Here is a 25,814-nt window from a genome sequence, read left to right as displayed (position 1 = left end):
GGATTCATGTAATTCAATATAAATTTTGGAGGAAAAGCCTAATTTAGCCTCTAAGTAATTAGACAAACAAATCAGATGTGGTCACACTGAGCACCATGGTTTAACTACTCATGTCTCTTCTCATGTTCTCTTGGATCATCAAAATGAACATTAACGTGCAAAAAAAGCCTTATGAAACTTTAGCATGGAGTTGTGAAATTCAAAGCAAAGATCTTATTTATTTTTTCATTAGAGGGATGGGGGCAAAAATCACCAAGTTCAAACCACTAACGTAAGTAGTATTCAAGGAGGGTAGTCATGTCTGTTACAGGCTTTAAAAACACCGATGAGAGGGTACCCTTAAATCACAGCATCGAGAAGGAGAAAACTGTGAGACATATTGGTTATTTGTTTTCCTCATACTCTGTGCAAAAAATTCAAGTTGGAATCTGTTTGCTTCTAGTAGAGCTGTGTGAGAGGTTCGTTTTCTTCGAAGTCGTCTGCAATATGATTCCCTTCTGTACTGTCAAGCTTGGTTATCGCAATTACCAGGCCGCCATTTTGAACCTGTGTTTTATTGGAGCATCAATCCTTACCCGGGTGTTTGCAGGTTGGCTTGCTGATGTCTGCCTAGGAAGAAACAAACTGGTCCATATTTGCTTATTTCTGCATTTTCTAGGTGAGTGTCCACTTCTGACTGGATTGTTTTACAACTTATTTTAGTGGATTTTTATTAGAATGCTTGATTTATGTTATTCCCACCTTGTTTTTAGTATAAAGTGTAATAAATGAGCCTAGAATGTTGTTTCCATTTATTTTATTCTCTGTATAATTTGAGAGATACTCGTAAGTATGTATGTATGTATGTGTGTCTCTATGTGTGTGTTAGAAGTTGCTTTGATACCTTTATCATTGCAGTGATTATATTTTATATTAATTATATCTTCAAATGTCTGCCTTCTATAGAATGCCCTCCTTTTCCCCTTTCTATCACAAGCCCAAATTTGTGACAAATTCTATGTGAAATGTGACGTTCATTTGCTTCACAATTAAAATGAAATGTGCTAAAAAGGTGTTTTGAAGTTCATGTAGAATAACTGTGAAACATTTTCATGAAAAAAGGTCTTTTAATTAGTCATATAGTAATTAAGATTGCATTTGAATACATGATTTCCATGTTATGAGCTATAGTTACCTGCTAAAAAAATGAGTGAATTTAACACTATCCTGTGCTACTTTACATAGCAAAGAAAGAAATATATCCTTAAAATTTGGGAAGCGAAGTGATTGCAAGCAATGTTGGGAAAATATCAAGTTTGTTTGATAAGGTATAGAGACCAAGTGGATGAACAGTTTAGAAATTTAGACTGTGAAGCTCAAGGTGGTCTTCTAGACACAAAGGAGTTATTGAAGATAAGATGAATATATTTGGGAAATCTTTCAATAAACAATCACAGTGAGAGGTTAGAGAGAGAACAGAAAATCTCAGGATGCTGGGCTAGGTGATGGAGAAGTATCAATCCAGGAAAGAACATAAAACCATAAAAAAACTCATTAACAAAGGCACAAATATGATGGAAGGACAGAAATTAACTCCAAGTTCTGAGTTGAGGAACTTAGGAAGGTAGTTCATCAAAACCAACCAGGGCAGCAGAAATGCAGTTTTGGGTGACGGGGAAGATGATGAGGAAGTGATGGGTAGCAGGTATTCAGCCTGTGCACATTTCCATCAGATGGTCAAGTACCAGTCACTGAATCAATCAGAGTGTGATTCAAACTTGGAAACTGCTTCAGTTCTGTGAAACATAAACTAAGTCACTGCATGGCAAATATTCATTCACCATTCCACAAATGTTTCTCATTGACTACTAGGCATTGTTCCAGGTTCTGGAATGTAACAGAGAAGAAGGCAGTCTCTTTCCTTATGAAGCTAACTTTCTCAAATGTGACAGGAGAAAATCAAGAAATAGCTATTTTGTTGGGTGGTAATGTACAATGAACCCACTCCAGTGTTCTTGCCTGGAGAATGCCAGGGATGGGGGAGCCTGGTGGGCTGCCGTCTATGGGGTCGCACAGAGTCGGACAGGACCGAAGCGACCTAGCAGCAGCAGAAGCAATGTACAATGATGAAAAATAAAGCTGGGGAAGTGGACAGGACAGACTAGGTAGTGACAAGACTGCTCTTCTGTATCAGGGAGTATTTTCTGATGAGGAGGCATTTAAGCATGATTTACTCTTTTTTACTTGGTAACAGACTACATAGTAGTGTACATATACATCAACGCCAATCACCTTTGCAGATAAGATCATCTATATCATTTTTCTAGATTCCACATATATGTGTTGATATATGTTATTTGTTTTTCTCTTTCTGACTTACTTCACCCTGTATGATAGTCTCTAGGTTCATACGTGCCTCTACAAATGACCCAATTTCATTCCTTTATATGGCTGAGTAATAACTCCATTGTATATATGTACCACATGTTCTTTATCTGTTCTTCTGTTGATGGACATTTGGAAATCCAAAAAACAGGGAATATATGTATATGTATACCTAGAGCTGATTCACTTTGCTATACAGTGGAAACTAACACAATATTGTAAAGTAACTATACTCCAATAAAAAATTTTAAAAAGAAAAATATAAGCAATTCATGCTAAAAAAAAAAAACCCAAAAAAAGTTTTCTTTAACAGGCTTCTGAGTTGCCTAAGATCATAGCGTTTTCTCTCTCTATTGATTAAGAACAAATAACCCTTGGGAAAGGTGGTTTTCTTTGAGGGGTGGGAGTGCAGACATCTTTAGTATCTCACATCAAGTGTTTCTGAATTGTTTTAATTTTGTTAAAATGGACTTGATCTGTTCTCCCAAAAACCTTTCTCCCATCCAGGCTGCCACATAACCCTGAGCAGAGTTCCATGTGCTATACAATAGGTCTTTGTTGATTATCTATTTTAAACATAGCAGTGTGTGTATATGTATGGCTGAGTCCCTTTGCTATTCACCTAAAACTCTCACAACATTGTTAATTGGTTATACCCCAATACAAAATAAAAAGTTCCTCCAAAATGGACATGATTTGTTTATACATTCTGAGAGGTGGTTTGAGTTTGAGGGAAAAATAAACTTAGAACTCTGGATTCATTAAAAACACATATTGAGGGAAATATTTACTTTTAGGAAAATTATATTACCTCCAGAATTGCCATGATTAATATTTTAACAAGATTGTCACAAGACGAGGCTACATTCAGCAGAAAAACTTTATTTCTGGTGTGCTTTGGTGAGTCAGTGGTCTATGCATATTTATTTATCTTTTCCTCCATCTACAGGCTCTGCTTTATTATCTGTGGCTGCCTTTCCCTTGGAGGATTTCTACATAGGCACTCACCATCTGATTAACAACGTACCCAAACAAGAGCAGAGGAGGCTGTTTCACGTAGCACTGTTGGCCGTCTGTCTCGGCACAGGAGGAATCAGAGCTATAGTCTGTCCATTGGGTGCTTACAGCCTTCAGGAGTGTGGATCCCAGAAACGAACATCCCTTTTTAACTGGTAAGTAGCACTAGCTAGGAGAGAAAACAGGCTTATGACATCCTTTTCCCTTTGTGCATTTCTCACTGTTTGCTCTCTGGTTCCATTTTGATGGCAGTCATTCAGTCTTTGCCATTGACTGGGCTGGGTACCAGTGAGATAATACCTGTGATTAAGCCAGTAGTCCTGGGGGCCTGTGAGTCAGGTATAGACCAATACAGCTTACCGGCACCTTTTGGAAACACATTGATGAATTTGTCCTCCACGTAAACAAGTGTGAGATGGTGTGTCATATTGAATAGAAGATGGTTTTGGAGCCAAACAGGCCTTGGTTGGAAATCTCATCTCTACACAATTGCCTGATCTTAGTCATGCCATTTATTCTTTATGAGTTTAACCATTTCTAAAGGGTTATCATAATACCTCTCCTTGGATTTTCTTAGAGGTAATAATATGTATATTGCTGGCAGAGAACATGGCACATAGTACTAATTAATAAGTAATCAATAAGTTGTTTTTCTCAGTTATGTCTACATTGTAATAGACTAATTCAGCAGGGATTATAAATTCAGCAAGAAGATGAGAAGGATGGAAGAAGAATTTTACTTCTTAAATATCCATTAAAGCATCAACCAGCATCTCTATTTCACATTCACTTCACCCCCAGCACCTGACAGAATTTCTAGTCCCTAGAAATCAAACCACATTTCTATGAGTCTTTCTCTCCCAGTGAGTTCTTTTACAGTGTTATGGATTTCTAAGGAACCAATTTTAATTATCAAATGCAAATTCAAGAAAAAATTGAAATTTTGATCTTAAGAAAAAGTAGTTCAACAATTAGTAGAGAACTTCGTTGTTACTGTCATTCATCAGTGGATATCAGATATATCTGAGATATGTTGTCTTTCTTCCTCTTCTCTGTGAAATGAGCTAGCAACATTTTTCTAAAATATTGTCTTTTTCACCAGTGTTAGCAATAGATAAAAGCAAAGTAGAAATAGCATCAGACAAAATGTCTAAAGAGAACTCATATTAAAGCATTAAATGAAAAAATTATAATACATATTATTTAGATATTGTTACATGTAGCTATCTGAGACAGTTCATTTTTTTCTTTCTGTCTTTCTTTCTTCCTTCCTTTCCTTCTCCCCACCCTCCTGCTTTATTATATTAATATTACAAAGCACTCAGGCCTATTTTGGATTAAGTCCAGATGAAAGAGAATAATGCTATTTTACCAAAGGTGGAAGGAACTCTTTACTTCCTTACAGCAAATTCTGCCTCCTTGACCTGCCCAAAGGAGAAAGAAAAATCTTTCTTTTTTATTCTATTCGGAGGTTTTAATCCTTAATTAGCAACATCATTTTGATTAAATAAGACTCTGGAGGATTAAGACTAGAGAGCAATCAGTTGTTCTGAAAGATAGCTCTGGAGAATTTATTGTACTGTGGTCTTAGTCATTCAGAGTTGTGTTTAATCAAAGTGACATTTCTCAGCGTTGATTACAAAGGAGACATTATATGAATGAAATATTTCCTCAGGGAAACGGAGGGGACACCCAATGGGTTTGTGCTTTAGGACATTGGAAAGGGGGATGAGGGATGGGGTGAAAATGAATTTCTGCAGCCAGGCCACATTTAAGATGAACACCTTTAGATTGGGTTACTTATTATTTTCTGATTTCATTAAAATCTCCGATAAAGGGATCATGCAACATTTTTTTAAATTAAGGGCGCTGAGAAAGAGATATAAAGAATCATAGAGTGTTATTCTTTAACATGATGAAAGACTGTAGAAATAATAAGCTCCTCGAAGGCTGAAGATAGTTGTTTTTTCTTTCTCAGTTCAAATACTAAACTGTGGAAAAACTTTTATGAACAGCTGCTTGTTGCAGTTTATAGAAATGAATGTTCATTCTACTCTTGTACGTACTGCAGGGGTTGGTGGCAAAATGGATAGAACTCTTGCTGGGCAGCCAGACAGCTGGCAGGAACCTGGCTGTGTCACTTAGGTGTCTTACGGTTTTCGGCAAGTTTCTTCACCTCTCAAAGCCCCGGGTCCCTCAACCACAGAATGTGGATGCTTTGGAGTGCTATTGTGGAGTTTTTTACGCAAAATACCATGGCACATTATAGGTATTCAAATCAGGGTAGCTATGACCAGTGTTATTCAATGACAAATCAGTCGTCAGCTAAAGTCATCTTCCAACTTCTGGGAAAGAGGAAGGCCATTTAGGAGAAGGTCATCTTTAAAATGAGCAGTCTATTGATTTATCATCTATTTCTTCAAATCAAAATGCCCCTAGAAATTACAAGCCTGGTTAATATAATAAATTTCAGTAGTGGCTTTTGAAAAAGCAACACACCACTTGAATCCACCACTTGAAGGTTGCATCCAATTCCGGTTTCAGCACAGATGTCAGATGTTCATAGTTACGGGGCCCTTAATGAGATGTGTCATTGCATCTCTACCACCTAACGCTTCCCAATGATCATGTGAAATAGTGGAGACTGGAAGTCTCAGGCATTGAAAGCACCACTTCCGAGTGGAGCTGCCAAATGTAGGTGAGAAAACCTCTCCCAGCCAACATCACCATCTGGTACTGGATCATCCTCAAATATGTACCTCATTGAAAGAATAAAGCTAAGCTCCCTGAAATCAAGAGGCATAATAATCTGCCAACTTCTCCTTGTGCCATCATCCAGAACTGAACCTGGCTCTTTCAGCGTTTTCCAAACTCTGAGGTATAAGAGTTACCATACTGGAGATCATATAAACAAATACACCTGTGCAGAATCTTTTCCGGAAGCGAACTGAATGGTGAATAATTAAGTCTGTTCATGACTGTACTTTTTAAATCCTACCACAGTTAAACTTAAATCTTGCTCCCTCACATCTCTACTTTGGGTTTCCCTGGTGGCTCAGATGGTAAAGATTCTGTCCACAATGCAGGAGACCCAGGTTCGATCTCTGGGTTGGGAAGATCCCTAGAGAAGAATAACAACCCACTCCAGTATTCTTGCCTGGAGAATTCCATGGACAGACAAGCCTGGTGGGCTACAGTTTATGAGATCGCAAAGAGTCAGACATGACTGAGCAACTAACATTCACTCACTCATATCTCTACTTACTTCACCTGATAATTTGCATCCCGTCTGCATAGCATAGTCTCTTGTGAACCAGTTACCAGAGTGAATTCTACATGCTGTAAAGGCTCAAATAGTATATTGGTAAATTTCTTGTAAAAGTCTAGAGACTGAATTATTCCATCCCTGAAATTTTGATTATCTGGTACTCAGTTTGACTCTACATAATATATGTCTCCTACTAAGTGTTCTGATTTAAAATACTCAAATTTAATATTTTTTTTCTTAGGAAAACACTAGAGGTAAAAAATTATTATCCCACAGCCTTTTTTTTCAAACCTGTTGTAATATTTTACTAAAGTATAGTCTGACAGAAAGTGAAATTAGTCACCTAGTTGTGTCTGACTCTTTGTAACCCCATGGACTGTAGCCCACCAGACTCCGCTGTCCATGGGATTCTCCAGACAAGAATACTGGAGTGAGTTGCCATTCCCTTCTCCAGGGCATCTTCCCAACCCAGGGATCAAACCTGGGTCTCCTGTATTTCAGATGGATTCTTTACCAGCCAAGCCACCAGGGAGTATTAGAGTATTGTCTGAGAGAAGTGATTCTCAAACCTAGATGTCCGGGAAAGCTTAAAAATACTGATGCCTGGACCCTGCCACCAGAAATTCTGATTGTGTTAATTTGAGGTGGGAACCAGAGACGAGGCTTTTTTTTAAAGCTGCCTAAGTAGTTAGGTTTGAGAACCACTGCTCTCAAGCAGTGTTGCCTGATTTTAAGAACCACTTGAGGATTTTGTTAAAAAGTGTTTCCCATAACCCTACTTAATGCAGTGTGATGACTTCAATGGGAAGGAAATTCAAAAGGGAGAAGGTACATGTATGTGTATGGTTGATTCATTTTGCTGTACAGTAGTAATTAACACAACATTGTAAAGTAACTATACGCCGATAAGAATTAATTAAAAAACAAAACAAATAAAAAACATTGCCCATGTCCCTACCTCCAACTTCTCAGATCAGAATTTCCTGGGAGCGTAGCTGGGGAATGTGCATTTTTACCAAGTGCCTCAGAATTTTGAAAATAGTTCCAGAGACTTAAGAAAAGAGAATTCCACATGTGGTCTGGATTCTTGAAAAGAAATGGAGCTAAACACTAATGGAAGCACTTATTTTGTACCAAGATGCTTCAGAAAATTTTGATGATTCATAACAGTTTTTCTTTACCACTCCAGAAATCTACCTGATTGAGAAATCCTACCTAATCCTTGAGGAGAAAAACAAAATATGAAATTACACAATTTTGCAATGGTAAAATCATAATTTGCAAGATACATTTCAGCTAACAAAATCAAAACAGCTCTTGGCATAGTCTTATTAGAACTCATTTCTTATTAGTACTCATTAACATGGACATAACTCTTTTTATTGCTTTGCTTTACTGTGCTTCACAGGGAATAGAATTTTTAAGTTCAAAAATTTATAAATTTTTATGAATTGTAAATTTTATAAAATTTACAAATTGCAAGTTAATGGCAACCTTGTGTGTAGCGAGTCTATTGGTGCCATTTTTTCCAACAGCCTTTGCTGACTTTGTGTCTCTGAAGCATCTGATAATTCTCACAGTATGTAAACTTCATTATTATTATTTTATTTATTATGGTGATCTGTGATCAGTGACCCTTGATGTTACTACCACCGTGCACTCAAGGCTCAGATGATGGTTAGTATTATTTAACAATAAAATATTTTTAAATTAAGGTAAGCACATTATTTTTTTAGGCGTAATGCTGTTGCATGTTTAATGCATAGTTTAATGCGTAGTGTAAACATAACTTTTATATACATTGGGAAACCAAGAAGTTTTTGCACCAAAAACTTCATGCCCCAGGTTATATCTTAGCGGTCTAAAACTAGACCCGTTGTATTGATATCTTCAAGGTATGCTTGCACTCAGAATATCTTCTAAGTTGAATACTGAGGAATAGCTTGTAAACAGTTTTTTTTGTTTTTTTTTTTTGTAAACAGTTTTTAAAAAAAACCACTAGACCTTCCAAAATTCTATTTGCCTGGGCTCCAGCCAAGTTTAACAAATGTGCCCACTCACCATAGTAACAACAGGCACCTCCTCTGTTATCGTTGCCAAAATTGTCAACATTCAGAAAATACATTCAGAATTCCTCTCTAACATGCAATGACAAACTAAACAGTATTGAGAAAAGGAAAAAAATAAATTTCTTACATTTCTTACTGATCCTGCAGCTTCCAGCTTTTTCTTAAGGCCTGTGTGGTGGCTTTTAAGCTGTAGATGCATCAATAGTGACTTATTGTCAATAAACACGCAGTGGTTCAAATATCTTGAACTCAGAAAATGATACACCTTTTTTTTTTTTTTTTTTCAAAAAAGCAACAGAGTAAATTTGAAGACCTAGTGGGCTTTATTACGTCATTCATGAATTGGGGAGCATCTCTTGTAACAACCGAAAGAGTGCTTTGAAGGGTTGTACAAAATGGAAGGCTTTTGTAGGAAGAAGGGTGGGGCAAGAGAGCTATTAGCAAAAGAAAAGAAAGCATTACTTTGGGGCCAGGATATCTTCTTTTGCGGGTGGTTGTTGGGAAGGGAATGGCAAGGGTTATAGTACATAGGTTGCTGCTTTTTCTCCTGAGGGATGGAGGGGTTCACAAGACAGATGACTTCATTGATGCTGACCAGAGCATTCCAGACTGGTTGATTACATTTCTGGGGAGGCTCAAAACTTCAAGTAAGTCATGTATCTAAGTCTAGGTTTGATATCATGAACTTTAGCCCAAGTGACATTATTTTGGGCCTGGTTTTCTCTTCAGCAACATTAACAACTGTTAAAATTGGGATGTTGACAGAAGAAAGGAAAATAAAGACAGAAAGGGAATGAGAGCAAGTTAGAAGAGTGAGAGGCAGGGACAGCAAAGAAAGAGGATGAAGCATTCCCCCGAATTTCTTAATTAAAAATAAACCTTTTACTTTAATCGTGCTGCCTGTCCACCAGAATCAATGACCGTCTTTTATTAAGCTGTCTTTTCTTTAATAGCATTGTTGAAAAATACTTACAAATGAAAAGTAGAAAAAAGTTATATAAATGAATTTATTTACAAAACAAAAACAGACTCATTAATTTTGGAAACAAACTTACAGTTAAAGAGGGGAACTTAGCAGGGAGGGATAAATTAGGAGCTTGGGATGAACACACAGATACTACTATATTACTGTTGTTTAACTGGTCAGTCATGTCCTACTCTTCTGCAACCCCATGGACTGTAGCCCTTCAGGCTCCTCTGTTCATGGGATTTCCCAAGCAAGAATACTGGAGTGGCTTGCCATTTCCTTCTCCAAGGGATCTCCCTGACCAAGGCTCAAACCTGGATCCTGCATTGGCAGGCAGGTCCTTTAACACTGAGCCACCTGGGAAGCCCACACTACTATATTTATAACATAGATAATCAACAAGGACCTATTGTATAGCACAGGGAATACTACTCAATATCCTGTAATAACCCATGTGGGAAAAGAATCTGAAAAAGAATAGATATATGTACTATTTAACAGATTCACTATACTGTATACTTGAAACCAACACAAGCATTGTAAATCAATTATAATCCAATAATTTTAAGTAGAAACTGCAAAACTGCCTCTGGTCTGTCTTTCTCCAAGTTCATGTCAGCTAGATGATTATTTGAAGTACTTCAAAAAAAGCAGACATTACTTTGCCAACAAAGGTCTGTCTAGTCAAGGCTATGGTTTTTCCAGTGGTCATGTATGTATATGAGAGTTGGGCTATAAAGAAAGCTGAGCGCCAAAGAATTGATGCTTTTGAACTCTGGTGTTGGAGAAGACTCTTGAGAGTCCCTTGGACTGCAAGGAAATCCAACCAGTCCATCCTAAAGGAAATCAGTCCTGGGTATTCATTGGAAGGACTGATGTTGAAGCTGAAACGCCAATACTTTGGCCACCAAATGCAAAGAGCTGACTCATTGGAAAAGACCCTGATGCTGGGAAAGATTGAGGGCAGGAGGAGAAGGGGACAACAGAGGATGAGATGGTTAGATGGCATCACTGACTCAATGGACATGGGTTTGGGTAAACTCCGGGAGTTGGTGATGGACAGGGAGGCCTGGTGCGCTGCGATTCATGGGGTCGCAAAGAGTTGGACATGACTGAGTGACTGAACTGAACTGAACTGAATGGGCCAGTGGTTATGCTAGAAGGAGCAGTGACTGACAACCGCATCCACCATGAAATCAGCGCCCAAGTGTTACACTGACTCTTCTAAACAGTTCAATTTTAACCCATTGAAGAGCCACAAATCCCGGTGAAGAGCCACCATAATCCTGGTGAATTATCTCCGTATCATTCCATGAAGAATAACATATTCTCTCTGAACTCCTAAAATTGTCCGCTGAGGCTTGGGATGCCTGGAAGTTTTCCTCCCCTCTTTCATTATGTTCTCAAGTAGGATGGAAAGCCCATTTCAAACTGTGTCTCTTATAATAACTTAAAATAAGTCTGAAGCATGTCAAAATTGGTCAATCTAAAAAATGATAAAACGTTTGAGTGACTTTAAAAATTATTACTAAATAAATTATGGCGAACTTTAAAATTATTAATCCCAAAAGGTTTGCTAAATTTTGCAGCAATAAGGTTTTTCCCCTTTATTTGTATTCAACACTGTGGAATCATGAAGACCAAAAAAAAAAAAAAAATTACCATTTATATATACTCCCAATTATTTGCAGTTCCCAGTCTGTGTTTAAAAGTAGACTAAAGAAACATATTTTTACTGCTGCTTTCAATTTTCCTTAATCACTGGTATTTATTTTGCTTTAGTGCTTTGCTCTCTGACTTTCTGTGTGAGAGGTGCTTTATATATTCAATTTGCTAGTGAGCTATGAGATGAAAGGAGTCTTAATGGTGAATTTGAAGACTGTGGATTTTTATTTCTTTTATTTTTTTTACAGTTGATACATATATAATTTCACCCTTAATTATCTATGGCTTGTCCTGTCCATGGATCAACAAAGACGTATATAAAGCGTGATTGTACTAGGCAATTCTTTTAGAAAATTACACAATCAAATAGGTCGGGTGACATTTGTTAAAATACACTTAGTACTTTATGTGAAATCTCTTCCTATACAGAGATACTCAGCACTATAATTCTTTGGTTTATAACTATATTTCACAAGATGTAAGTCTTGGAAGAATTGTAATTTTCCTTGACCCTCTTTAGAGTAATTCCGTTTACATTCCCCAGTGGTGTACTGAAGAGTCTCACGGTGTCCTCTTGGATTTCTCCGCAATACTTAGCATTTGAAACAGGGTTTCTTAAAGATTAAAAAGGACTATAACATTGCTTGCAGCTCCAGCTTCTCTTTGTTACTACCAGCCACAGTTCAAGTGTGCGGCTTGCAGAAGCATTAAAGATGACCTGAGGTAGAGCCAAGGGACTCTATCCCATTGTCCTAGAAGATTCTAACTTTGTACCTCCCCTGCATGGTGATAAATAAATCACTATTAGTAGATTATAGTCAGTCAGCTTACTCGGCATGACCGTGCTTGTCATTTGATTACTTTCCTGTCAGTTATGGAGAGTAGATGTTCAAGATTTTGAACGGGGTGATCATTTCATGGGTGCATACATATTCAAAACTTAAATTGACAAGATGACATTGGTCAGACCACCATATGACCAATTTCAAGATGGCCGTCAGACTCACTGTACTGTTTCTATATGTAGCCCCCTTCCTCTGCCGATAAAAGCTCTTGCCTATTGATTGTCAGTGGAAGAGAGTCAGCCTTTGGACAGGAGTCTGCTCTCCCCTTGCCCCGGTTATCATGTCCAGCTCATTGTGACCCCATGGACTTAGCCCACCAGACTCCTCTGATTTCCCAGGCAAGAATACTGGAGTGGGTTGCCATTTCCATCTCCAGGTGATCTTCCCGACCCAGGGATCAAACCCGGGTCTCTTGCACTGCAGGCGGATTCTTTACCAACTGAGCCACCAAGGAAGCCCCCTGCCCTAGTTGCTGGCACCCAAAACAAACCAATTTTTTCTTCCTACCAACTTTGCCTCTTTATTGGCTTTTGAGCAGTGAGCAACCAGACCCCACTTAATAAGTATGTATTTAATAAGAAAGCTAATAAACAGAGATGCAGATGGCCAACGGGCATATGAAAAGATGCTCAACATGTCTAATCATCAAGGAAATGCAAATCAAAACCACAATGAGATATTACTATCACTTCACACCCATCAGAACATCTATCATCAAACAGAACACAAATAACAAATGTTGGTGGGGATGTGGAAGAAAGGGAACCCTTGTGCACTGGGGGTGGGAATGTAAATTGGTACAGCCACTGTGGAAAACAGCGTGGAGGTTTCTCAAAAAACCAAAAATAGAACTACCATATAGCCCAGCAGTTCCACTTCTGGATATATATATCTGAAAAAACAAAAAAAACCCACTAATTTTTAAAAGAATCATGCACCCCAATATTCAGAGAAACATTATTTACAGTTTCCAAGATATGGAAACAGCCTGTGTCCATCAATAGATGAATGAATAAAGGAGATGTGTCATATACATACAATAGAACACTACTCGGCATAAAAAAGAAAGAAATTTTGCCATTTGCAGCAACATGGATGGAATTGGAGGGTATTTTGTCAAGTGAAATAAGTCAGATAGAGAAAGATAAATACTGTATGATTTTACTTATATATAGAATCTAAAAAATGCAACAAACTAGTGAATATGACAAAAGAGAAGCAGATTCACAGATATAGAGAATGAACTAGTGGTTATGGGGTGGGGGACTATAGAGGCTAGGGGAGTGGGAGGTACAAACTGTTGTATGTAAGATAGCCTACAAGGATGTATTTGTACAACATGGGGAATAGAGCCACTGTTTTGTAACAGCTATAAATGGAGAATAGCCTTGAAAATTTTTATAAAAATTTTAAAAATGGAATTTGAAAAAAAAAGCTAATAAACAATATTTGCAAAATCTAGTTTGGCTCATATACTACTACTTTATAGCTTATGTTTATTAAAAGAATTAAAATTAGCAATTATTATATGAAGCTACTCAATGGCAATTTTATTTTTGTTTCTGATTCCCAGGTTTTATTGGATCATGAACCTGAGTGCAACTGTGGTCTTTCTGGGAATATCTTATATCCAGCACTCAGGGGCCTGGGCCCTGGTTTTACTTATTCCTTTTATGTCCACACTTATGGCTCTGATAACTCTTTATATGATGCACTATAACCTGATTTATCAGCCAGAAAAATGTAAGTAAATCTCACTTTACTTTTTTTTTTTTTTTTTTGGTTTTTATGGTTTTCTTAACACATCTTCTTCCTCTTAGATTCCCTATAATTTCACTTTCAACTCAGAGAATTTGTAGAGTCTGTCACTTACTTCACTTGAGAGCAACAGAATCTGTAAGAATATCAATAATCTCTATCTTATTTTCCCCTTGTTAATAAAGTTTTACTAATGGAATATTTTAAGCATAAACAAAAGTAGAAAAAAATCATATATGAACCCTTCTATCTAGCTCTCAGCTTCAACGATTCTCAATTCATTTCTACTCATTTTTTCCCCATCCCTACTGGTAGTTCTGAAGCAAGAACTAAATATTATAGTGCTTTGTATGTGTGTGTATAAAAAGAACCTATATATATGCTCAATACTTGAAAAATATAATCACAATGTCATTAACGCACACAGAGAATTTCTTAAGATGGTCAAAAAAAAATCTGTTTCCCTTTTAAAATCTGTTTATTTTGTTTTTTTTAATAGTTTATTCAAATAAAATCCAAATAAGGCCCATATATTCCAAATGGCAGCTATGTCCCTTAAACCATATATATTTCCCCTTCATCTCTATTTCTCTCCTTTCAATATTTTTATCCTTAAGAAATCTGAACATCTCACACAACCTGAATTTTGCTGATTACATCCGTTTAATGTCATCCAAAGGTTTTCCCTTTTTATTTCCCCTAAAACATCTGACAAACATAGATCGTTGATCAGATTCAGATTTTTCATTTTTGGCAAAATTCCTTCACAGATGGTGTTAGGTACTTCACACTGTCTCGTTATCTGCTTTTTCAGGGTCAGTACCCATTGATAATTTTTGTCTAAATCTAAGATCCCATTGGGGGTTGCAGGTTGGTGATATTCTATATTTCTTCCTCTTTTATTAGCTGAAATAATTCTATAAAGAAGTTCTATAAAGAGAAGTTTTATTAGCTCAAATATATTCTTAATAACTATTTCATTACACAGAAGTACAGTTTGTGTAAGGAAAGGAAGTTCAGTTCAGTTCAGTTGCTCAGTCATGTCCGACTATTTGTGACCCCATGAACCACAGCACGTCAGGCCTCCCTGTTCATCACCAACTCCCAGAGTCCACCCAAACCCATGTCCATCAAGTCAGTGATGCCATCCAACCATCTCATCCTCTGTCATCCCCTTCTCCTCCTGCCCTCAATCTTTCCCAACATCAGGGGCTTTTCAAATGAGTCGGCTCTTCACATCAGGTGGCCAAATTATTGGAGTTCCAGCTTCAACATCAGTCCTACGAATGAACAGCCAGGACTGATCTCCTTTAGGATGGACTGGTTGGATCTCCTTGCAGTCCAAGGGACTCTCAAGAGTCTTCTCCAACACCACAGTTCAAAAGCATCAATTCTTCAAAGCTCAGTTTTCTTTATAGTCCAACTTTCACATCCATACATGACTACTGGAAAAACCATAGCCTTGACTAGACGGACCTTTGTGGGCAAAGTAATGTCTCTGCTTTTTAATATGCTGTCTAGGTTGGTCATAACTTTTCTTCCAGGGAGTAAGCGCCTCTTAATTTCATGGCTGCAGTCACCATCTGCAGTGATTTTGGAGCCCAGAAAAATAAAGTCAGCCACTGTTTCCACTGATTCCCCATCTATTTGCCATGAAGTGATGGGACCAGATGCCATGATCTTAGTTTTCTGAATGTTGAGCTTTAAGCCAACTTTTTCACTCTCCTCTTTCACTTTCATCAAGAGGCTCTTTAGTTCTTCTTCCCTTTCTGCCATAAGGGTGGTGTCATCTGCATATCTGAAGTTATTGATATTTCTCCCGGCAATCTTGATTCCAGCTTGTGCTTCTCCAGCCCAGAGTTTCTCATGATGTACTCTGCATATAAGTTAAATAAGCAGGGTGACAATATACAGCCTTGATGTACTCCTTTTCCTATTGGAACCAGTCTGTTGTTCCATGTCCAGTTCTAACTGTTGCTTCCTGACCTGCATACAGGTTTCTCAAGAGGCAGGTCAGGTGGTCTGGTATCCCCATCTCTTTCAGAATTTTCCACAGTTTATTGTGATCCACACAGTCAAAGGCTTTGGTATAATCAATAAAGCAGAAATAGATGTTTTTCTGGAACTCTCTTGCTTTTTTGATGATCCAGCGGATGTTGGCATTTGATCTCTGGTTCCTCTGCCTTTTCTAAAACCAGCTTGAACATCTGGAAGTTCACGGTTCACATATTGCTGAAGCCTGGCTTGGAGAATTTTGAGCATCACTTTACTAGTGTGTGAGATGAGTGCAATTGTGGGGTAGTTTGAGTATTCTTTGGCATTGCCTTTCTTTGGAATTGGAATGAAAACTGACCTTTTCCAGTCCTGTGGCCACTGCTGAGTTTTCCAAATTTGCTGGCATATTGAGAGCAGCACTTTCACAGCATCATCTTTCAGGATTTGAAATAGCTCGACTGGAATTCCATCACCTCCACTAGCTTTGTCATAGATGCTTCCTAAGGCCCACTTGACTTCACATTCCAGGATGTCTGGCTCTAGGTGAGTGATCACACCATCATGATTGGGTCGTGAAGATCTTTTTTGTACAGTTTTTCTGTGTATTCTTGCCACCTCTTCTTAATATTTTCTGCTTCAGTTAGGTCTCTACCATTTCTGTCCTTTATTGAGCCCATCTTTGCATGAAATGTTCCCTTGGTATCTCTAATTTTCTTGAGGGAAAAGATTATAAGTGTCTAATTCTTTCCCTCTATTTTTATTTTTTTTTATTTTTTTTAACAGATATAGAAATGTATTTATTTATTTTTTTCCCTCTATTTTTAGATTTTCAAATTAATGAGGTGAACTTCAGTGTCTTCCAACGATGATCTATTAGTTGTTTTTAACCTATTATTAAAAACAACTAACAGGTCATCTATTAGTGACCCTGTGGACTGGGCTGTAGCCCACCTGTCTTCTCTGTCCACGGGATTCACCCAGCAAGAATACTGGAGTGGGTTACCATTCCCTCCTCCAGGGGATCTTCCCAACCCAGGAATTCAACCCGCGTATCTTATGTCTCCTACATTGGCAGGTGGGTTCTTTACCACTATTGTCACCTGGGAAGCCCATAGATTCCATATATGTGCATTAATATACAATATTTCTGTCTTACTTCACTCTTTATAATAGGCTTTAGGTTCATCCCCTGCATTAGAACTGACTCAAATTCATTCCTTCTTATAGGTGAGTAATATTCCATTTTATATATGTACTACAATTTCTTCATCCATTCATCTGTCAATGGACATCTAGGTTGCTTCCATGGTCTACTACTGTAAATAGTGCTGTGATGAACAGCACTACAAGTTGTTGCTGTTGTTGAGTTGCTAAGTCATGTCTGACTCTTTGTGACCCTGTGGACTGTAGCCCACCAGGCTCCTCTGTCCATGGGATTTCCCAGGCAAGAATACTAGAGTGAGTCGCCATTTCCTTCTCCAGAAGGTCTTCCCGACCCAGGGATTGAACCCACACCTCCTGCATTGCAAGTGGATTCTTTGCCCTTGAGCCACTTGAAGAGCCCTTCCATGCACAAGACTTTTGTCTATTTGCTTTGTCTTTGCATAGTTTATGTTTGAAATCAAATTTACCTATCTTCTTTATGTTTCTAGATTTTGAATTATGGTGAAAAAGTTTTCCTCACTCCCAGATTATAAAAGAATTCATTCATATTTCTTTTGGCATATATATATATTTACCTTTATATCTGTGACCCATTAGGAAATTGTATTAGAATAAGCTTTAAAAGTGAACTCAATTTTATCTTTTTCCATATGACTGTTTATTATCCAGCCTCATATTAAAAAGTGTATTTTTTCCCACTGCTTTGAGGTGCCACCTTCCTGTATACCACCACTTGGATTTCTGGAATTTCTGTTCTCTTTATTTGATCAGTCACTCTGTTCATATTATCTCTCTTGTTTATAAAAACTCTGATCTTAATTTCTAACATATTTTACTTTCAGTAGTACCTTCACTGTTACCACTATTTCTACCCCTTATCTATACAGCTACCACTAATAACAATGCAAGAAGTTATATTTTTTAAAATTAAGCACATTCACCACTTGTACTTCATTTCACCCCATACCAGTGAGGTGGGCAAGAAAGGCACAGTGTTCCCTTTTACAGACTATACTCCATGGACTTTGTTTCTGTTCTTGTACCATTCTGAGCTTTACTTTTTCACCTAGCACGTTGTGTTGAAATGATCTATTTCTGAATACAGTTAAAAATTCATGTGTCAGTTTGGCAGAAATCAACACAATAATATAAAGCAATTGTCCTTCAATTAAAAATCAGTGAAAGTCGCTCAGTCGTGTCTGACTCTGTGACCCCAGGGATTATACAGTCCATGGAATTCTCCAGGCCAGAATACTGGAGTGGGTAGCCTTTACCTTCTCCAGAGGATCTTCCCAGCCCAGGGATCAAACCCAGGTCTCCCGCACTTCAGGCGGATTCTTTACCACCTGAGACACAAGGGAAGCCCCAATTAAAAATAAATAAATTTAATTATAAAAGAAAATTCCTGAGTCGTATACATACTTGGAATATAGTAAATGCTTAGTGTTTGTTATTGTTAAACTGAGTGCAGAAGATGAGACATAATTGAATTTAATGAGTTGCCCAAGATGTCACAGGCAGTGGCTGATGTGGAACCAGAACCCAGATCTTATTTTTCTCAGGCTAGAGCTTGTTTTTTTTTACACCACGTACTGAGGCAGTGAGACAGGGAAAACATCACCCTGGAAGCCTCGGCCTTGTTTCTCCAAGTTCTGTGTTCTGTCAGTCACAGCTGGGCAATACACAGCCTCCTGGCAGCCTGTGGAATGGGTTCATTATGCAAAAAGATGTCTAAGGGATCCTCTCTGTCAGCCCCAAAAGGCAAAAAAGAGGAAAATGTAAAGGAAGTATAAACTTTTGTCAAAAGACCACTTTGGCATATTCTGGAGTATGTAATTCTCACATAATTCTTCTTTTGTGAATGTGTTAGTCACTCAGTCGTGTCTGACTGTTTGCAACCCATGGCCTGCAGCGTACAGGCTCTTATGTCCATGGGATTTTCCAGACAAGAATACTGGAGCAGGTTGCCATTTCCTAGTCCAGGGCTTCTTCCTAAGCCAGGGATCAAACCTGGGTCTCCTGCATTGCAGGCAGATTCTTTACTTTCTAAGCCAACAGGGAAGCTCATACATAATTTTTACATTCAGATTTTCTAAATATTCAGCATCCAACCATTTGCTTCCTAATCTCCTATTTGAAAGTATATATTCATCTGAATAAAGAACTACAATTCTTCATACAAATCTATTTGGTCAGCTCTGTTTACTGCCAGACTACTGTAGTTCACATGCTACATATTTTAACATGTGATAAGGTAACCTTTCTTTGGACAGTTACAAGAAAAAAATTGTATTAGCTGCAGGTAAAATTATAAAATGTTCACCAGTGGTTTACTTTACACAGTACTCTATAAAATGAATATTTTTGAGTTGTTTTGCTTTGTTTTGTTTTCTTTTTCAAAGTTATACAATCACCCAACTATGGTGAAGTAAAACTCTGTCCTCCCTCTAGGAAAGTATATCATCCTTATTTTGGCTTCTTCCTCTCTGATAACTAAATTGGAACTTCCTCAAAGCTGTAATTCAAAGCCATGGGTGACCTTAAAGAAATGATTTTTTATATGCTACCTTTTATTTTAAGGTAACTTTTCAAATGTGGACCATGCATTCCATTATGTTTAGCTGTCAAGCACAGTCTTCATTTGCATTTCTTCCCACTGCTGTAATTTTGAGAACTGGCAGGTGACCAAAGAAGGGGGAAAAAAAGTGCATCTACCATCTAGAGTGCAATGTAGGATTTTTTATTATAATTAAGTGGCATAGATATTCATGATTAGATCAAGGTCAGAGGAGCAGACCATCAGAGCCAAGGACTTAAAGGTACAAAGAATTAAAAAATTGCTTTCTAAAGTTTTTTTAAAAAAATAGTAATGGTTACGATCTTTTAAGTTTGGCAATAAGCATTTAAAATAGCTCGTCTGTTTAATTTGAAAATGTGCACACCTGGTGTGTTTGCCACGCACGTTTAAACTGGAGCTTGAAGTCTCAGTTGCATTTTCATTTCAGGCTTTTTTTTTTTTCAACTTCCCAGTTTCTGCTCCTGGTGTAGAAAAGCAATTTGAGGATTATAATGACAATGGATTTTTTTAAAGGCTGAGTCTACAAGACACACAATATTATTTGTACAGAAGGCTTGAGTTTCCCATTAAGCCTAATAGATTAATCCAAGAATGTGGTATGATGTTTGGATACAGATGTTTTCAGTGAGACTTCCCTCCTGACACGTAGGGATAGTTACAGTTTGAATGGATAATGGATGCTCCCTCTGCATAGACAGAGTACAGCATAGCTCTTTTTCTCTCCTCCTTACTGGCTCCCTCTCAGTTCACCTTATCAATTAGGTTTATTACTTCCTCTTTCCTCTGACTAACAGTCCATCTAGTTTATTGTCCACTCTTTCTCCTTGGCCACCTTTTCTCATTCTTATGAGAATGGAGTTGTTGATCAGTCACTCAGTTGCGTCCAACTCTTTGCAACCCCATGGACTGCAGCATTCCAGGTTTCCCTGTCCTTTATTATCTCGCAAAGTTTGCTCAGACTTATGTCCATTGATGCCATCCAACCATCTCATCCTCTGTCGTCCTCTTCTCCTGCTGCCCTCAGTCTTTCCCAGCATCGGGGTCTTGAGTGAGCTCTTCACATCAGATGGCCAAAGTATTGAAACACAGCCCTGGGATTTATTCCAGGACCCCATTCTTCTCTCTTCGCCCTCTTTCCTTAAGTGACCCACACCAAACACTCCATTTCATTTACCCTCTCTCCTCATCTTGAAACTCACATTTCTGACTTCCTATTCACCATTTTTATTTGGTTATCTAGGGGTCATCTCAAATTTAAGCTGACCAAACCTCAACTCTTAATTCATCCAGCTGCAAATGTGCTTGTCTTTTCCATCTCCTGTAAGGGGAACAGAAGTAGCATCCTCAAATCTTCTCATTTCTTCAGCCTCTCCCCATGTCAAAATATCCTGTTGATTCTTCAACAACACATCTTAGTCTTTTTTTAACATCTTATTTTATAATGAAGTATAGGTGATTAGGTGATAGGTGATTAACAATGTTGTATTACATATGTACAGTGAAGTGATTTATACAAGTATCTATTCTTTTTGAAATTCTTTTCCCATTTAGGTAGTTATACAATATTGAGTAGAGTTCCCTGTGCTATAGAGTAGGTCTTTGTTGGTTATCCATTTTAAATATAGCAGTGTATACATTATATGTGATGAAAGCTCAGCCATTAAGAAGAATGAAATAATGCCATTTATGGCAGCGTGGATGGACTTAGTCATTGTTGGTATATACTGAGTGAAATAAATCAGAAGAGAAAGGCAGTTATCATAATGATATCACTTATATGAATCTAAAAAAGATACAAATGAACTTATTTATAAAACAGAAACAGACTAACAAACTTAGTGAATTTATGGTTAGCAGGGAGGAAGGAATTGGGGGGGTGGGTAGTTAGGGGTTTGTCATTGACTTGTAAACACATCCTGTTCTGTTCACTTCTCTTCTTGCTGCTCTCTGGTCAAGTCATCACTACCTGTTAACTGTCTTCCATCTTTGTCTCTTGTTCCTTAAAATCCATTATGCACGCAACTACGAGTTCCAGAGTAACTTTTCTAAAACGTACATCATATCTTATGTATACTCTGTGTAAAATTTCTTAATGGTTTCTCATAACATGAAAAATAAATTCCAGGTTCCTTACTTTGGCCCGTAAAGTCTGACCCTGACCAACTCTTAGACCTTATTTCCTTCCAACATTCTGAGCTACAGCTTCATTGACCTTTACTGTTTCTGAGCCTCTCCCAGCTCATTTCTACTTCATGACACGCTTGGTATATGCTCCCTCTGGGTCATTTTGCCTATTTCCAGTCTATTCAACTCTCAATTCAAATTTCAACTCTTTAGGTGTCGTCTACACCCAACCCCAGGCTTCCCGGGTAGATCAGTGGTATAGAATCCGCCTGTCAATGCAAGAGACACTGGAGATGCAGGTTTGACTTTTGGGTCGAGAAGATCCCCTGGAGTAGGAAATGGCAAATCACTCCAGTATTCTTGCCTGGGAAATGCCATGAATGGAAGAGCCTGGTGGGCCACAGTCCATGGGATCACAAAGAGTCTGACATGACTGAGCAGGAACACACACACCTTTCTTCTCCAGTCTCTATCTTATAACTTCACTTTGTCTTCACCACTGAACTCACCTAGTATTTCCCAGTGTGTGTAGTGTCTTCTCAGGGACCTATAGATCTTTCTTCACTACTATATTCTTAAGGACCAGAAAAGTTACTGGCACACAGTAGGTATGTAATAAATATGTTAAATGAATGAATGAATGTTGGCATTCACATCTGTTTGGCATCACTTGTGCACACTTCAAGGGCTAGCTAAAATTTTAGACCTCGTTCATACTTAATCATTTCTTGTTCTTAATCATTTTGTTTTTATTGTTTCATATCACCATATCAGATACAATTTTATTTGTTTAAATAAATTCATTTTTCAAAGTGTGTATTCAAGGTAGGCTACTCAAAACTTGGTCCATCAACCAATGCTTATCATAAATTGTTACTAGTGTGAAACAAAGAAAAAGCAAACAAACAAACAAAAAACAAACAAAAAAAGTCACTGGGAGAAAACATGTAGAAGTATTATGGAAAGTTACATCATGTATCTGTTGAATTTAATACTCATGATCAGGTTTTGTATTTTGTATCTTTGTTTTTATGTTATTTCTTAAGTATTTCATTTTATCATACTTCACAAATGTATTGACTATTATAGTTGAGAAATTTTTTTAAAAAACTTTTAAATTTTTTTTATTTATTTTTATTAGTTGGAGGCTAATTACTTTACAATAATGTAGTGGTTTTTGCCATACATTGACATGAATCAGCCATGGATTTACATGTGTTCCCCATCCCGATCCCCTCTCCCACCTCCCTCCCCATCCCATCCCTCGGGGTCTTCCCAGTGCACCAGCCCTGAGCACTTGTCTCATGCATCCAACCTGGGCTGGTGATCTATTTCACCCTTGATAATATATTTGTTTCAATGCTGTTCTCTCAGAACATCCCACCCTCGCCTTCTCCCACAGAGTCCAAAATTCTGTTCTATACATCTGTGTCTCTTTTTCTGTTTTGCATATTGGGTTATCATTACCATCTTTTAAAATTTCATATATATGCGTTAGTATACTGTACAGGTCTTTATCTTTCTGGCTTACTTCACTCTGTATAATGGGCTCCAGTTTCATCCATCTCATTAGAACTGATTCAAATGAATTCTTTTTAATGGCTGAGTAATATTCCATGGTGTATATGTACCACAGCTTCCTTATCCATTCGTCTGCTGATGGGCATCTAGGTTGCTTCCATGTCCTGGCTATTATAAACAGTGCTGTGATGAACATTGGGGTACATGTGTCTCTTTCAGATCTGGTTTCCTCGGTGTATATGCCCAGGAGTGGGATTGCTGGGTCATATGGCAGTTCTACTTCCAGTTTTTTAAGAAATCTCCACGCTGTTCTCCATAGTGGCTGTACTAGTTTGCATTCCCACCAACAGTGTAAGAGGGTTCCCTTTTCTCCACACCCTCTCCAGCATTTATTGCCTGTAGACTTTTGGATAGCAGCCATCCTGACTGGCGTGTAATGACACCTTGTTGTGGTTTTGATTTGCATTTCTCTGATAATGAGTGATGTTGAGCATCTTTTCATGTGTTTGTTAGCCATCTGTATGTCTTCTTTGGAGAAATGTCTGTTTAGTTTTTTGGCCCATTTTTTGATTGGGTCATTTATTTTTCTGGAATTGAGCTGCAGGAGCTGCTTGTATATTTTTGAGATTAATCCTTTGTCTGTTGCTTCATTTGCTATTATTTTCTCCCATTCTGAGGGCTGTCTTTTCACCTTGCTTATAGTTTCCTTTAAAAACTTTTAACTTTTAACACAGCTAATTTCAGAAGCACTAATTCAAACTCCCTTTCTTTAGAAATAATAAGATAGCAATATTAACTATTTAATAAGATTGGAGATACCAATTTATCACACATAAAAGTAGATCCCAGTTTTCCTTGAGACATAGTGATTTGTTTATGTGAAGAAGAAATAGTGAATTTAAAACATTATATTCAATAAAATCCTGAATTTAAAACATAGGAAGGAAATTAGGGAAAATGCCTCTGGAAATAATCTTTTACCCTTCAAATAGTTATCATTTAATAATAAAGCCTATTTGAAAGCACAGAGTAAGCTGGATCAATACCAATAATAACCCTTCTGACTACTCGGTACTGTTTCACAAGAGTTGAGCAGAGAACAGGTTGATGAGCAACTGAAGCAGGATCAGAAGGAAATGTCAGGAAGCTAAGCCTCCAAGCCCCGACCTGTTCAAATTCAGTCTCTAGACTATTCATCAAGACATTTTCAGTTCTCATCTTACCAAAACCTTAAGTAAACTAATTGAAATAGCTGAGAAAGTTTCCTAATAGAGCAGTTCTTCCTCCAGTAGTAAAGAGATGTCCCAATTATTCCGTTGTTAAGAGACACAAACCTTGGCCACTCACAGGGATGTCTGTCTCCTTTGGACTTCTCAGTTCTGGGAGCCTTTCATCCAAGTCTGGCCACAGTGACTATGAGACAACAGTGACAGTAGATATGAGCCTGTCTCCTGTCAGCAATTATCCCGACATACTTCCACTTGACCTCAACACACTTCCCAGAGGCCGCCAAAGAGCCTCTGCTGTAATCATTCTTGGTCACTACCAATTTGGGTTGGATTTGATTCAGTGACTTAGAGGTGAAAAGCTCCATATTCAATTACCAGGCCCCCAGCTTCCTCAATTAATCAAAGACTGACATAATAGGTCTATTACAACTCTTAAAGAAAAGACCAGATCCAATCAATATCATCACTCTATAACTATAAAAAGAAATTAATATTCTTTATTTAAATCTGAAAACCAACACTGTGGCATTTAAATGAACTTGATTACAATGCATTTCATCTAGAATTTTACTATGGGAAACTTGAACTTATTTAAAATGATGGTCAAACTATATACTCTGAGTTTCTAAAGCAGCCTTCTTTGGAGAAACTCAAGCATTTTCCTGTTTATTTCACTGTTTATCCTGCAACCATGGTTTGATGTCTTTGTAATTTGAGGCAGGGTTTATCTGGTCCAAAGGAGTGCTGTGAAACATTGTAACAATCATGATGGCACCTCTGAACTGCTAACTAAACCAGGATCTCTTATCTGTCATTGGATCAGGAAGTCCTAACTGAGTCAATGAAAAGGTGAAATTTGAAAGATCATAAAAGAACCAACAGTGAGGTTGCAAATCACTAGCAGTTAAGTGATTGCAAATATCTAAAGCAATAAAATGCTTCTGATGCTAAGGGACAGCCATATAAACCCAGAGGAAACTACTGGAAAAGTCAAAAGCCAGCTAATCTAATCTGAACTTTTGGTGACACTATCAACATATATAAAGTCATTTGAAGAGTTCAAAGTTTAACCTTATGTCTGAAATTCAAGGATAAAGCCAAAGCAGAGAATATATTTCCTTTCATCTACATGTCAAAATAAGAAACCACCTTCTACCTGACAAGGAAAGTGAGGATTATTTATATGGCAATTTATATTAAAAAAAAAAAGTAGTACCAGTTCTTTGTGTTAAGACTGTAAAAGACCAAAA

General features: G+C 37.7%; 1 protein-coding gene across 1 annotated transcript in view; it reads left to right on the top strand.

Moving 5' to 3' along the window:
* The first annotated feature begins 297 nt into the window (after positions 1–297).
* SLC15A5 (solute carrier family 15 member 5) overlaps positions 298–25,814 on the top strand; it is an 89,445-nt gene continuing 63,928 nt past the window's right edge. Inside the window, 3 exon segments of the mRNA XM_043441531.1 lie at positions 298–658; positions 3,314–3,536; positions 13,769–13,938. Of these exon segments, the coding sequence (XP_043297466.1) occupies positions 298–658; positions 3,314–3,536; positions 13,769–13,938 (754 nt within the window).

Source organism: Cervus canadensis, chromosome 21, assembly GCF_019320065.1.
Source record: "Cervus canadensis isolate Bull #8, Minnesota chromosome 21, ASM1932006v1, whole genome shotgun sequence".
Lineage (NCBI taxonomy): Eukaryota > Metazoa > Chordata > Mammalia > Artiodactyla > Cervidae > Cervus > Cervus canadensis.
The sequence above is the reverse complement of the archived record's forward strand: the minus strand, read 5'-3'. Positions and strand labels throughout refer to the sequence as shown.